General features: G+C 41.4%; 1 protein-coding gene across 2 annotated transcripts in view; it reads right to left on the minus strand.

The window, feature by feature from the left end:
- Nucleotides 1-16,013, minus strand: part of ddah1 (dimethylarginine dimethylaminohydrolase 1) — an 80,486-nt gene extending 64,473 nt beyond the window's left edge. The window contains exons 1-2 of one of the 2 annotated variants that reach the window (XM_079350647.1): nucleotides 15,750-16,013; nucleotides 10,037-10,369 (exon numbers count right to left, since the gene is read on the minus strand). In XM_079350647.1, the coding sequence (XP_079206773.1) occupies nucleotides 10,037-10,336 (300 nt within the window). In that variant the 5' untranslated portion in view covers nucleotides 10,337-10,369; nucleotides 15,750-16,013. Of the gene's footprint in view, nucleotides 1-10,036; nucleotides 10,962-15,749 lie in introns of those variants that run through there. The other variant, XM_079350648.1, reaches the window with a different exon arrangement.
- Nucleotides 16,014-16,347: the final 334 nt, after the last annotated feature.

Genomic DNA, 16,347 nt, shown 5'->3' on the forward strand with positions numbered 1-16,347 from the left:
AATTGACAGTTTCCACTGAGCCTTCACAAAAAAAAGGGGTTTTGTCTCGGCTTATGCTGCGCCCTCTCTGACCTTAGCGTGACTTTTCTGCACTGCAGTGCTGGGCCCACTTCCTGTGTCTTCCACTGCTCCACTGTCTCACATACCAAACCAGACATTCACACACCCACGGTGACGGCTGAGCGTGACCCGGTCATCCTGTGAGGCTGAGAGGAGTTCCTGTTCACAAGTGTGCCGCAGCTGTCTCACAGGCTGCTGTGCCGTGCTGGGTTAGAGGGATGAGGTGGGTGAACCTGTGGCCAAACAGGGGCTGGGTCCAAGGTGACGGGGGGCGGGAGAGCTGTCTGGTCTATTCATGCTCTTTACACAACTGTTTCTGGTACACATGGGAGTCAAAGTCCTGGCACGTGTTGACTGACCCAGGCAGAAAATATCATGATAATGCAAAAACATGAACAGATAATTATCCAGGGGCCTGTACTACGAAGCCAGTTCAACATATCCAGGGTCTCTTTGGGTTATCTGGCTTCACTAACCCTAACATGAGAGATCGTGCTTATCAGTCCTATGATGCTGGTTATCAACCTGAAAAGTCAACCCAGAGTTGACAAGGGCGCGTTCACATAAAAGGGCAGAGTTATCTTCACTTAACCATCACAATCATCACCACATCTGCCGTCAGCAGATCGTCACATCTACAAACAATATAAAGACGTTTAAGACAAACAGGCTCCCAAAGACTAAAGTCACACAGCTGCAGCAACAAATGCTAGATATTCACAGTTTGATCTCCAATCTCCAACATAACCTGGTCCAGAGCAGGTTTCTGTAGGGGTGTAGCATAAGTTACCGTGTTTTTTAACCAGGTAAGAAGTGAATGACCCTCGTAGGATTGAAAACCCAGGGTAAACCATGAAGTTACCTCGCTAACCTCAAATCCCGCTCCGTAGTACAGGCCCCTGGCATGGGACGTAGCGGCTGATAGTTGATAGGTCAGTAAGATTTGGTTGTTTTGCCTTTGCTAAGAAGTTCGAAAGACATTAGCCAGAACGGTATTGTGTAATTCAGTCGCACACAAACATCAGTAGCAACTGTTAAGTCCAAAGCAGTTATAGGTATAGCGACAGAATACAGCGTCACAAGTTGTGAACATAGCAGTCAAGAATAACAGTTTTGGTATCTAAGCTAATATTAGTCGCTTTGGTTAGCTGCGACATTATCACAACTGGCAGACTCTTAGTATAAACATGTAGAGACAACTAATCTGTTTAAACTCTTCTATATTCTTCTTTCAACCATGATATTCAGTCTGCTTTATGTTAAATTTAAAACAACTTCTTAAAGCCTGACACACCAGGTTAAGATGTCAGGCTCACTGTCCTACATTGGAAGCCAAAGACCTACTTTCTACTGCATTTTACAGCTTTTCCTAAATGTGTTTTCAATTCCAGTTAATGTTCATGCCAACACAAGACATCTTGGCAGCACAGGGATTTACTATCACTATTATCACATTATTGAACATGGTTGGAATGCAATTTTCTCTGGATTGAAAGCAGGCTAACCTACATTGCTCAGTCAAGGACACTTTCAACTTCATCACTGGCAGACCTTCTACATTGTTGAGTGGGTGATTCAGGTGGTTAGATGTTGTCGGCATAGCTTGAGTAAGACCTTAAAAGACCCCACAATTTGAAAGAAAAATGAATCAGAAGCAGAGGCTGGGAGCGGCAGCATAACTGCGATGTATGAACAAACATGCCAGACGAGGAATCAGACAGGCAAACGGCAAGAGGAAGGGCAGGTTAATTTTCGTAGGAATGTGACAGACACTTGGAGAAGGCACGTTGACCCTGGTCCAGATGCTACTTGGCGGGTTCCAGGTGTCTCACCCTCCTACTCGGTTCACATGCGGATGTCAAGCCTCCCTGAAGGAAACCAGGTCGGTTCCGTTGGGGAAGTCATATAAGAGCTGGGAGGACGGCGAGGAATCTGCATCTGCTCGCCGTCTAGTCAAAACAAGGCTCCTGTGCTGTCTGGTGTTCGTTTGGGAGTGGCTACGTGAGGCATGACAAGAAAGAGGCCCACACGGACGTATAAACTGTGAGGGCTGAACCTAAATATTACATCTATAAAAACATGACCCAAATACTGAGTCTGAGAAGCTGAATTTTCCATCCGGTTTCCAGACTTGAATTAACGCCTCGGCCATTTTCACTTGTTATGACAGATTCTAGCACCTTTTAACAACCATTATTTTCCTGTCTGTAACCTGAACTTACAGTAAATGCTTTCAGCAGTGTACCATTAAAACATACATTAAGTACCAACTGGAATTTCCAAAATCCCTACGCTTCAAGCCATCATCTTGTCTGAGCAACACCAGTAACATGTTGATGGATTTGATAATCATCGAATGGGGGATATAAATAAACTTCAGTTCAACCAATGATAACACTAGAATTACAAACCTAATCACCTGATTGGAAGTCAACCATTCTTTTTTGCTTCAGTAGAAACTGTAGATAAGTAAAAAGTACAAGTGGAGACAATTTTTGAGGGATTTTCTTCATTGTGAATAAGGTTTGCTCTTCACTTTCATACCAAAAGACTGCCAGCAACACCTCAAGTTCTGGGTATGAATATGAAGGAAAAAGTGACCCAACTGCAGCCACTTGGAGACATGTGAAATTATCAAGTTACAACCTCTCATGGCTGCTAGAGTCAGAGTTGACAATACGAAACAGCTTGAAGATGAGGAAAATCTATAGCAACTTCCTGCAAGTAGCTTTACTACTGTACATCGTTCAGTATGTTGGGAAAATCAATTAGGAAATAAGGCTGTAAATAAAAGACGCAAAGGAAATGAAGTTATATGGAATTGGCACCAACTATAGAAAAAAGTTAGAGTTGGTCTTCAGCTATGACACATGCACCTTTACTAAAATAATTAAGAGTGGTCCAGCTCTGAAAACACTTAAATTAAAGGCAAATGAATTTATAATTTAAAAACAACTAACATTGCTGTACATCCATACATGATACTACAGTTGAAATGGATATCCAATAAAAGAGTAAGAGCATCAACATAAAGGATTTTACTCTATAAAAATAAATGGTTGTGTTTGTCCGTAGACTGTATGAAACATGGACGTAGTCTCAGTGACATCAGCTATCGTTTAATGCAGGGGAGTTTTGAAGGCCAATGATGGCAGTCACCATTCTGGAGATATGGAAAACTTTCAGTCTACCGAGTATCGGCAAAGAGTAGGAGCTGATGCAGGTCTTAAAGGTCCCATATTATGCCCTTTTTGGAGTTTATATATCTAATTTATGTGTCTACTAAAGTACGTTCAAAATCGCTAATGTTAGAAAAAAGAAGGTTTGATACTAGAGGTGGAGATCCCAGATGTACTATTTTGTACATTTTGTCACTTTGGACCAAATGTCTCCGAAATAAGTACAATTGTAGAATTTCTGGACCAGGGTCAACGTGCCTTCCCCAAGTGTCTGTCACATTGTAGCGTGAACTAGCCCTTTACCTGTCCAGGCTGATTTTGATTCTGGAGGAGCACCAGACTGACGAAGATTGCTGAGCTCTTCATTTGGTCACAGTGAGTGAATCCAGATATCCTGTGGAGAAAACTCATTTTGGCCACTTGGGTCCCTCACCTCTCTGTTCCAGTCACTGCTAAATGCTTTCCACCTCAGAGACCTAAGGATGACGACTGTAAGATTACTGTGAATGCTGCTCTGAGGTTCAGGTCCCTAAATGGTTAGGCTAACTCCCTTTAATATATATATATATATATATATAGTGTATATTGTACACAAATTAACAATATCTCCTGAAAACAGAATAATAACCGGGCAATTTTGAGAAAAAAATCAAGTTGCTTTCTAATTTCTCAGCAGGTCTGGAACGACCATTTCCTATACTGCTGTATTTGTTACCACTATCACCCACTTGTGCTCTGGGGGGGAGCCAGTCAGGGATTATGAGTCAGACTGCCCTGAGCTGTGTGATGCCTAGCACTGGAAGGGGTCTATATGCCTTGATGATTTTTTCTCAGTCTGCCAAGGTTTAAAGGAATAGCGATGTGAATCATTAAAGGCTTCAGTATTTTACAAACTTGGTGGTTTCAAATATCACATACTTTAAAGTGTTTTCTTCTACATTACGCCATTCCAAACATTGTGACATTACATGGAGCTAAGGGCCACCAGTATAAGAAGTCTGCTGCAATATAACTAATTTTGTTGTTTGGAAACTGAAACGTGAGGGGAATTGGCCTGTCGATACCGGTCCATATGGAGCCCAGTAACTGGCAAATGGCAACATTGAAAGCAAATATGGGAGTGACAAATATTGCACTTCTTCCAGTGGCGACTTGAGGCTGGTTCTAAAAGTGAGTCAATCTCTACCGACTGTCAGGGTGATTGCCTTATTTTACAGAAAAAAATGTACATGTTCACACTCCTCAAAGTCTACTCTCTCATCCAAATATGGTCATTTCTGACAGCAACAAAGTTTTTCAAAAGACAGAACCCATGGTTGACATCAATGTTTCTACATCATTATTTAAACAGTGGTTGTTTTTCTAGTTCAGGCTGGATTGCAAAAATATGTACCCTGGCCTACATTGGCGAAGTGTTGTGATGCCCTTTTACACTCCCTTTAATCAAGGTGAACAGACAGCTGATCCCTGATGATGAAGAGACAGCTGACCTCCTTTACTTGGGTTGGTGCTGAGTAGATATCAATAAAGCATGTAAGCAAGCAAAAACTTGTGAGTTTTGATTGACATAAGGAATGTCAGCAGTTCAAAACCTGAATCGGAGGACCTACAGAGACTAGTGACGAAGCTGACAGGCGCAACAATAAAAATGACTGTAAACCCATCCATCACATCTGCAGTACACACACTTCCTCTCCTGTCAAACACATACAAGAGAATCACTCATTTGAATTTTAAAGAGAAATTATTTAAAATGAAGGTCACAGGAAGGAGGGTTTGGCAAAATCTGCAACTTTGCAGCTAATGATGAAGATGATGATTCAGAGGGTTTAAATGTTGTCAACATGCCTGTTGTATATTTTCAAGTCTGTCAAAATGTGCATTTGTGATGCAACAATGTATAAATGAAATCTATAAACCGACAAATAAAAACAGATGGCAACGGATTGGTTTGCCGATTTGTTTCTGTCATGTGATTATTGTGTCAGTGGCCGTGGCGTGGAGCTGGTTACATCACAGCCGGTGAAGCAGTGTGTTGCATAACATAGTTAACACTGAACAAACAGTGTGAAGAGAAATGTTTATCAATCAGCATTTTTTGAACCCAAAATTCTGCATTAATACAAAACTTGACTGGACCTAGTATTAGGACACAAATGCAAAGATCAAAACCCTGCAAACAGACTCAACATTAAGGCTGCCCACTACATGATGAAAACATGCATATTACATGACACTGTCATGTAAAAACATTAACTCATGAGCTATGGAGGACATGAAATCTATCAAAGCTCATATTCCGTGAACTGAGTTCATTTCGGCGTGGAGAAAAGAGTCCGTTTTTTAAATTGTAAAACAGCTCGATGTGGAAATAATTGTGTTTTATCTCATCACAAAAACAACCGAGGCATGAAACAACATCCATTTTACACATGCCATTTCTCATCATGAATCCTAAATAGCTTCACAATGAGAACTTAAAGGTCATCTGACAAGCTGCAGCTTTGAGTGAACAGTTGTAGTGCATCAGGCTAATGTTTATCATTATGTAACAATTAGCTTCGGCTCCATGTTGGAAAGTTTTTAGAAAATGCTGCAGTCTGCATTGACAGATCATGCAATCCATTTAGACAAGCTTTTCCCTTAATAATAAGGCTTTTAAGCTGCGGCTTAATGGACAAGATTACTGCAGCCTTCAAGAAAAGTTTAGAAACTTCTTCCAATCTATTGACTGATGGAGTTAAACAATGATGTACTCGACAGTGCATACAATCAATTACAAAAGCATATGGCCTCATCCCTCAAAGGCAGGGAGGTTAATGATCAAATAGTGTGAGCCAACTATTGAATCTCCCCTGCGGTGACTCCACAAAACCATTACAGGAAGAAAAAGGAAACAGACCTCACAGTAAACCAGCTGTAGGAGGCAAACAGACCAAAAACCTTATCGGATATGAGACACCCAAAACAATAACAAGTGATTCCTTCAAAATTGGATAGGATCACTTCGGAATTCCCACGTCAGATATCTTACAGCATTGCACACCATCAATTCAAAGTATCTGATCTTCGGATTTTAAGTGGGTTTTGAAGCTTCGTCCCCTGAAAGCAAAAGGGAAAAAGATAAAAGCTCCATAGAACCGAAACCTCATAGGACTCGTCGGCAGTCGTTTTATATCTATGAAAAATACACTCTTCGACATAGTTCTTCATAATACAATGCTACCTTCCCTACTCAAGCTGCTAGTCAGACAGTAAACAATTGCAATGCCTGATAAAGGACAACACTGCTGTAAGTCCTTCATAACTAACAAATGGATACACTATAAACCTCAAAATGGTGGCTGCCTCTCCCATCGGCTGCATCTTCGTCAGACAAGGGCCAATGGGTGAAACTAAACAGGACGATGAGAGCATAACAAGAAGTCTTGGCCCAGAAATTCTTAACTGTTTAACCAAATTACCAATGGCAACATAAGAGGACCCAATAAGGGGCTGTGGCTCAGCAACTGTCCAAAGTTGTCAAACCATAATTGAATTGGGTTCAGAGATGGTTGATCAAGTTATGTTTGTGTCAACAGAATCCAAATAAGAGAATCACTCGCTTTCCCTTACACCCTGTATAAGTCTGGAAAATAATTCTCCCTAAAACAACAAGCAGGAACCAGGCCTTCATTTTCACAGCGCCTAAAACGGCTGAATCTTTGTCTTCATACCCTTTGGGAGTAAGTTGGCATCAACAAATGGTCCTGACAAACCAAGAAGTAGACAGAAAGGTCATTTACTGATGAACCCTCATTACTCTTCCAAGGAGTTCACTTATACTTAAAGTAAAGCTCGATGATCTCGACTCCTCACACGAACGCATACCTAGTGACACAGCAGAAAGATGTGGAGCCGTGCTGGAGCCTCATCTGTACGCAAGGCTGTTAAACCGTCAAGAGGGAAATTATGTGATAGAAATCTGCCCTCACCATTCAATCACTGGTGAAAGGGAGATGGTAATTATTTCAACACGGGAATATGTGAAGACTCTTCAGCAGGGCCTTCACACATGATGGTTTAACTGCAACTGACAGAGCAAATAGGCACACAGGCAGAGAAAGCATTTGTCATTGACAACAGACAGTGAGTGATCACTCCCACCTCCTCCAAGGATTTATTCTCGACAGGAAAATAACATAGAAAAATGTTTTCCCTTTAAAAACCTGTTCCCAATAATCACAGGAGCGTCTGTGTATTGTGCACAATGAGGCAACGTCATGTACCGCAATTGTATGCACGAGTGTTGAAGTCAAGACCACACAAACTGTAGACAAGGCATACTCGAGAGCAGAGGGCAGGGCGAGACCGAGACAAGACCAAGAACAGAAATATCGATGAAAAATCAATATCTTGTGTGCAGCACGGATGTCACTCACTTCGACAGTAACACCAGGAATGTTGCAGCCATAAGCGGGGATAACAATCAAATTATGAATGAATTGAATTTTGTTCTTTTAGGAAGAATTCTGTGATTTCTTCTAATCACAGTAATGAAGTGGAAAAATAGCCAGTCAGTGATGGACTTGGCCGGTCTTGATTTAATCCAGAGTATGCCCAGTTGAAATGCTTTCACTTCCGAGACCTTCAAAAAAAAAAAAAAACAGATTTCAAGAACTACAACACCAGCAAACTACCCACATTATAATCACCTTGATTTTTGCACACTTGATTTAAAGACCAGCAAAATAGATTCTACTGAGTTACTCATTGCAGGCCCTGCAGCTGTTGAACAGTATATGGTTTATCAGATAAGAGTTTAAAGCTAACTATTTAGTCCACATTGACAAATGCCATAAAGGTGATCAAGCATGTGTCTTCTGCACCCAGCATCACCAGGAACAACACACGACATCTCAGGATTCAAGTCTAAAAGACATTTATAGTGTGATTAACATGATATATTAATACAATAAACGTTTTCATCAACAGATGTCGTGTGCAGCCACTAAAACATACATGGTGTGCAAAATAAATATCTAACTAATGTTAACTTTCTCATTATTCAAGCAAAAGCCAAATAAAACATTTGCAAAGACAGAATAATAAATGGAACCTTTGCTTCGTTCAAAGCTCAACTTTGTTGAACTTTGACCGGTGAAGCAGCTTGCTTAAACAAAAGGACAATAAATGTTTTGACTCCACTGGACACTGCCCACATTCTGCAGAAAAGATATTGACTTCTCCACAGAAGAAGAGGTCATCTGCCTGTGTTAAAGGATGTTTTATTCCGCGCAAGTGAAATGTCTCAAAAAAGGTTCCAAGTCAAAATTATCTAACGAGGGCCCAACCAATAAAATACGTACATCTCTATACATCCAACAAAGTTCAAAGAAAGATATTGGCTGATATAATGGTATCTGATTTTTTCTCTGTTCAGTATCAATATTGGTATTGGCTGAAAGAATATATAATGGTAGATGACGCACATAGTTGATGTCTAGGAGAAGCTTGGTTGGCTAAATGGTGTTAAAGTTTGGTGTCTGTACATTTAATTGTTTTTCTAATTGGTTCCAGTTCAGCCAGTTTTTGTCTTCATATGGTCACGTCCACACATCTTCAGATGTTCATATTGTGATGACAATATAAATAAAATTCATTCCTAATCCAGCAGGTCGGCACTTCAATGTGCGATTTTTGACAATCCTGCAAACATTTCAGTCTTACAACTGACATCTCCCAGGAGCAGCATACAGACAACAACCAAACCTCTGCTATTTTTTCATAAAAAAAGGGGGGGGGGATGACTGCTAATGGCGTGCAAACATGTGCATGCAAACGTAACGTGCGCCACACTCAGTGTACAGTAAATGAATGTGATGACTGGAGGTAGCAGCGCCGAGCTTTTTAATCAATAACCCTGCTGCCAGAGAGGCCGGGGACCATTAGAACCAGTGCGCACAGTAAAGTGACTCTGATGTGAAATGACAGGGGCTTTCACAGGAGCCATCCTATCGTCCCTCTCATTGTCGCACTCTCACACACACACAAACACACACACACTGCTACCCTACAATGAAGCTATACTCTCACTCGGCAACCAGGACATCCACTGTTTGTCCGTTTCCAAAACAAGTCAAGAGTCCTAAATAGCAGCCACACAGTAGTTTGCTTGTCTTTACTCTTTAGTTATATGTGGTTTGAGTCAGCCAGGTATGGAGGAACAGCTTCTTGGATGCTTCAAAACGTCTTAAATTGGTAATATTGAATCAATATAAAATGAGATGACAATAAATTGACAAAAACGTACAGAGAAACAGATAATGTTTGGACCATTAGTGTCCCCCTAAGACAAATCGATCAAGCACCTAATGCATGAAAATAGCATGGTCCTCTCATAAATGGGCGTTGCCTCATACCTATCATCATAATTCTTTCTATGGGCTGGTGCACAATAAAAATTGAATGTGATCTCATCAATCCTGCAGAGAAGTAAGGCCTCAGTAAAACAATGACTTTACTTTTACAGATGTTTGCATGAAGATGTACCTCAGCATCACACATCTGGAGTGAAGATTAAGTGAAGTATGAAGCGAACTTTGAAGGAAAACTCTTTAAGAGAAGGAGAGTTTTGTTTTTGAGTTTCAAATGTTTTGATCACCTTCAGACTTCAGCCACTTGAATGAGCAATCTTTCTTTCTTTCTTTTTTTTAATAATGCGTACCTGCAGACTGTTCAATCCACACGCCTTTCTCTCAAACTTTTTTATTTTTTATTTCGCTGTGTATAACATGAGCTGACACTTGCTTGCCTACCTCTCTCCTCCTGCTCTCCGCTCCGGGTCTGGTGATCAGCGCCGTATCACCGCACACCACCGCCGCGTCCTCCACGAACACGCAGTCCGGGAGCGCCTCGTCCGCCGGGAGCTCGACCACCTCCAGCCCCAGCCTCGTGCTCAGGACCTCGACGTACGCCTCGTGCTCCCTCCGCGCCTTGGCGAGGTCCACCTCAACCTCCGCCTGGCTGGTCCGGAGCGCCTCTTTGGCCAGGGACGCAGGGATTCCCCGGACGATAGCGTGGGTGTAAAGACCAAATCCTGCCATTAAACCAGCCATGTTTTTGCTTTTCTTCACTTGGCACGCTCAAACCTGACAGAAAAGGAACCAAAGAAACACCCTCAGCGAATGAATGAGAGAAACTGCCGTCAGTTAACCCGCTGCTGCCCTGCTCGCGTATTTGTTGCCTGTTAGTTTGTAGGGTTTGAATTCTTTATTTACAGTAGCCTGCTACATTCACTTTCAGTCAGCCCTGCTTCAGTCTCCCTGCGAGAAACGGCGCTGCTGTGACGCGCACAGACCATCACGTGCAGCAGACTGTCAGCCGTCCGCGAGCCGTTCAGCCCAACAAGTGACAGTCCGAATACACTGAACATGAGGCTCAATCAGTTTTACACTGGATCAGCGAGGCAGAGTGTGCAAGTCAAACTCCTTCATGCTCTTAAAGCCTCTTTAAGGAGACATTAAAGCAGAATAATCAATTATTTCTCCATCACTTCTTATTCCTCATCATTTCTGTAAGGCTGCTTCGAGGAACATTTATTGGAACTAATGACACCTTCGGTTCCAGTCAATGTGTGGATAAGTGAGCATTTTTCTTAGTTTTATGTGATAGTGGAAGGAATGTCTTTGGGCTGGGTATAACCAAATACATCATGTTTGAGCTGAATGAAATTGTGATTTGCATTCATTTCAACCTTTTATTGTTCTTTGATAAACTATTTTAAAAAATCACAGTGCTACAGTCCAGAGTTTATAAAAAAAAAAAAAAAAAAAAAAGATGATGATGATTTTTAACCCAAATAATGATAAGTATAGAGGCTCCTCCATTTCCCCCCAGGAAATTAAGTTTAGATGGAGAGCAAGAAAAACTATATATTCCCACAGTCTTCTGACTATTCAAAGCGTTTTTACACCACAAATCACACCCACCCATTCACACACTGATGGCAAAGGTTGCTAAGTAAAGTGTTCATTAGTTTTAATTAATCCCATTCATTCAAATTCATGTACGCCACCGAAGCAGCAGAGCAACTTGGGGTTAAGTGTTTTGCCCGAGGACACATCGGACATGTGCTTGAACCCTGACTGTCTATGAGAGACGACTGAGCCTAAGACCTGAGCCAAAGCTGCCCAAAAGCAAGCGTGTTTTCCTGTCTTGATCATAAAGACATACCATTAGGACATTTATTCACCACTTCATATCTAGTTAGCTTCATGTTAGTTGTTATGGATGAAAAAGAGAGGGCGCAGCTCTCAGGTCTTGCACCTGAGAACTCGGAGACATGTCAAAGCTCTTAACTCTGCAGATTTTGTAAAATGATGCAGACAAATTTAAAAGGGCAATAAACAAACATCAAAGAGAAAGCCTGTCTGCAGTGTGAGAAGTGCTCGGTATGAGGAGTGTGAAAGGAAAGTCTGTGTTAGTAAGAGAACTGTGGGTATGGAAGCAGGAAGGAGTGTTATATTCCCCATGGTGCCATCTAAGGCAGGTTCTGGGCCCGCTGAAGCCGTCTGAATGGATGGAATGTTTCTTCAGACGTCCCAAAAGCACATTCTTCCACCGCGGGACCTCGGTTTGTCTTTTCTTGTTCCAAATTCACTCAATTATCCCAGACTGCTTGAAACATTCCAGGAGGTTCCAGGAGCCCCACATTCCTTTTTCCACTCCGGCCAGGACCACCACCCTCCTCTCAGTGCTAACACCTGCCCACACCAAGACCTCTCTTTTTTTCCATCATTCCTCATTATGGATGGACGTGGCCAAAGAAAAGACCCTCTTCTCTTCTCTCTTTCTCCATGCTGAGGAATTTGGGTTACTCCAGACGAGGGAAAGCCCTCATACATTTGAGCACACCTGGCTGGTTCTCTGTGCGGCTCTAAAGGAAAGGAGTGAAAGCAGACATGATCCGCCCAGCTACAAATGAAGCAGCACCAAAAGCTCATATTTGTCTGGTATGATTGAACTTGTGGTGAGATCCCAGACATCTTAAGTGACAAAGTCATGCATGATTACACAGGTGCATGGAGCAAAGTCATCTCAAAGCAGTCAGGCAAATTTATGAACCTAAATAGCACAGAAAATAAAGTGATGGAATGACAGGAGAAGAGTTGATCACATCTGTTTCCAGATGCAAAGGATTGTTATTTGAGAGATTTTGATATCAGCTCAAATGGGCTGCAGAGGCATGTGAGGTTGACCTGACCCCTTTATCCCCTCTCACGTTCATGAATTTAGCCTCTGCAGACCATGGTCACTCAATCAACCAACATGCATGCATTTGTGTATTCCTGTATGAGCATGGTTTACAGAACAATACAATGTGTGGCTCATTATTTTTGTGTTTTTGTCAATGTCTTTAAGAATCAATTGAATCTTTGTTCAGGACTTTTTCATCGTAGATTGTCATCTTTCCTCAGAATGTGTACAATAAGAAACTACATTCCTGTCATATACAGTTCTATCACTGACAATCTGTTACTCAACAATAACTGGTGCGACTCCACTGAGGATAATGTGCTGGAGAATCAAATAACTTATTGTTCAATTAACTTGTTTTCAATCAAATTCATTTGGACATATAAGGCTGACTTTTTATTTTCCTGATCACACATTATTGATGAAGAGCGTGTTCTTTCTTCTTTGATCATGTCATGAAAGACTTTTCAACAACACACATTTTTGACAGTTAGAGAACATTATGTGAACGCTAACTGATCTTAACTAACAAGAATATCCTGTTCTCTTTTCGCTTGTTGCTGCTTCACATCAGGTTTTCACATTTCTGGCAAGATCGTAAAGAGGTTCTGTTTCACATCAGATTGGACACTTTGATTTTCCTTCACAATCTCTACTTTTCACCATTTCCCAAAAATGTTCAAAATGCACTGAAATGTATGTTTTGGAGATGACGACCATGTCAAGCTATAGAATATGTCTTCATAGTAATCCACGATGCAAAACAAGGCCTACTTTTCCACGCTACACGAATACATTTCTTGCACAGTGAATTGCCTTTTGCCATGCTAGCACTGCCTTGCAGAAAAAAAAGCATCTCAAGCGTCATATTATTCAATATTTTCCAGATCAGCATTGACTACAATCCTGTTAAACAGATTCATGGTGTAAAAATATCACAAAAACTCCCTGAATCAGAGGCGCTGCTTGTGAACAGGCAAGGCGGTAAACTGCTTGGCGCCCCAGAGGCAGCTGAAGATGTAACCCAGTTTGTGTAAATTTTGCGATGACAGTAACCTCACTAAGAGGACCCCCATCAGACAACATTCATTCTCATTGCCCTGCTGAACCCTTGTTGGAGGGCCACCCCAATTGATTTTTGCCTTGGGCCCCAACGGACTCTCGAATAGCCACCGCCCTGAATCTACAAACGGAAGATGTGCGACAGCCAGTATTGGTTGCATTGACGTAACACTGACAGTGACGAACAGAAAGCAGAATATTTTCGTAATTATTTGGACTTGTCTCAAGGACAAAAGTGCTCTCTGCAGTTCGAAGGATAAACTGTCCAAAAATATTCTGTGGGGGAAAAAATTATACAATACAGGATATGAAGGAATTGTGCGTTAACAAGGTTATGAAACATCTCTCGTCTCTCAGGACCCTTTTCTTTATTTAATTAAGTCAGGATAACAAAGACAATATGGCTGAACACATCGACTGTGCCTCTTTTTCTCTTTCAAAGAATTGGCAAAACCTACAGACAAATCCAATCCAATAAACATCATGTGGATCTGTGATTTACAGAGTTCTTCCTTCCTGCGCTGGTCAGATCAACTTTTCTTCAAACTCGACTCTGTGTTTTTTTAATTTATTTTTTTTATTGCTGGCCTCATCTTTGCCCCTGATTCACACAAAAAGGAACCATAAGTCTGAGCTGACAGAGAGCGGAAGTGTTACAAGTACAAACTGCACACCAGTTATGACATTTATCTTGAATATAATACGATGGAATTTGCTGTTTAAACATCCAAGGACGTCCGGTTCTGTTCCATCTGTCACTTGAACTTAAAAGGCAGCAGATTTCCGGAATCCAATAGCGAGGGCGGCTTTCTCTTCAAATGTGAGAGCTCCTGGTGATATCTGACAACGAATTTCCAATACATCCAGCCACAATGCAACACGCCATCTCTCATGCTTTAATGAACAGTGAAATCTCCTCAGCTTCCCAGCTGGAGGCTCTAAAACAGCTCTGCAAACAGACACTACAAAGCTGTGAGCACAATGGTCATCTCAGTGAAAAAGAGAAACCCCCTCCTTGTTTTTAGGGGGGTGGGGGGGGGGGGGGGGGCAAAGGAGTGTGTGTGATGGGGGCTCTCAGACAAACTCGATGGAAACTATTATGCCAGAGTAATTGCAACAAGTCGACACGCGTCCAGCTTTGTGAAGACTTCCTGAAGTGAATGCGTATTAAAGGAACGACAATTACTGCATGTTATTCTCCACTGACGTACAATGACAACACTGTTTCCTATAGCTGGAACACATGGGCGGACACACACACACATGCAGCCATAAACACACACGTAGAGACATGCTGCACACAAACACACACACACACACACGAAAGCCCAAAGGTCAACAAAGACAGCATGTTGTCCAAGCAGACAAACATGAGTGTTCAATGGTATCCTGACTTTGAGCTTTAGATTGACCTGATGCATTATTTCCTACAGAATAATAAAATCCATATGATATTGTCTAAGTTATGTAAATGTCCTTCTCTCTGAACTTAATGTCAATGATTTGAATGCTGACTCACAGTTGAAATGTTTATCTTCAAGCATAGTAATTCCTCAAAACCCCATACAAGGCAATGACGTTTCCTTTTTGAATTCTTGTGTTTCCTCATAAAGACATTTGAAAGCTGACTCTTTACTTGAAATGAGGAGTAAACTGAAAGTTGATGTTAAAAATCAATGAAATGTCTTAAACGATTGATTTTCATGGGGATAAAAACACACAGTTATGCATTAGCAGAACTTAGGGATACACACAAGGGAGCTGTGCACATGTGCTCACTCAGACACACCCCCTGTCCAAAAAGTCTGCACACACCCACAGTCTACATTCTTTCCGCAGACACAGACTACACAGATCTGCCCATAATGTTATCATTATGAATATTACATTTCAAATAAGCTGTAAATCCTGAAAAAAAGATCATTATTTAATTTAAATAACTTCTCAAACTCAGCTCAGACTGAAAGTAGACGCCTCCAGTCTCCTTTTAGTTTAAAAGGGATTTACATCGGACCCGAACGATGCGCAAAAACAAACTTTGCAGTTATTTACTCAGTTCTGTTAAACGGATGTTATCTCTCGGACTAAGTTATAATTCACATTTATACAAAATAATACAATAGTAATATAGGTTTTCTCTGGTATAAGTTCGTTCATACCTCCTCTAAGTCATCTCAAGTACGCAGAAAAGTAAAATAAGTAGAAACTCACCGGAGAGGTTCTCCAGCCGTCTTGTTCTGTCCTGTTGTCTCTGTTTATGGTCATGTTCAAACTACACGAGGCTTCACGGGAGAGGGAAGGGAAGACTCCGATCCCTATAAAACACAAATAAAACCTCTGCCTTCATGAAAAATGTCTTCTTTGGCATCTTCGAGGCGATAATATTGGTTTTATGTTGCGTCTTTACGCACTTCGTTTCCATCTGGTAAAAGTTTTCATCAATCGGAATCATTGAAAAATATAAGTGGAAGGGACTTATTGGGACCCCTGAGTTAAAAAAAAAAAAGGAGAGACAAAGAGCAAGTATCTGTCTCCCCCCACCAACACCACAACATCTCTAGTGGAAAATAGATCACTTTACCTACAACGGGAACCCACTCCCCCCCTCCAAACGTGATGGACAGATTGCGTGAAAAAGTCAAATTGCCACAAGGAATGAATGCAGAGGAATTTTCCTGCATGAAGAACATATTTAACAAGACTTTAAGCTGTCAGGAATGCTTTGTGGTCTGCTGGCCGAAGGGAGAGAAATATGTTAATAATGTAGGCTACTGCCATACCAAATATGGCAATACTGTTACGTCTGAGC

The sequence above is a fragment of the Symphodus melops genome (genome assembly GCF_947650265.1).
Source record: "Symphodus melops genome assembly, chromosome: 8".
NCBI lineage: Eukaryota > Metazoa > Chordata > Actinopteri > Labriformes > Labridae > Symphodus > Symphodus melops.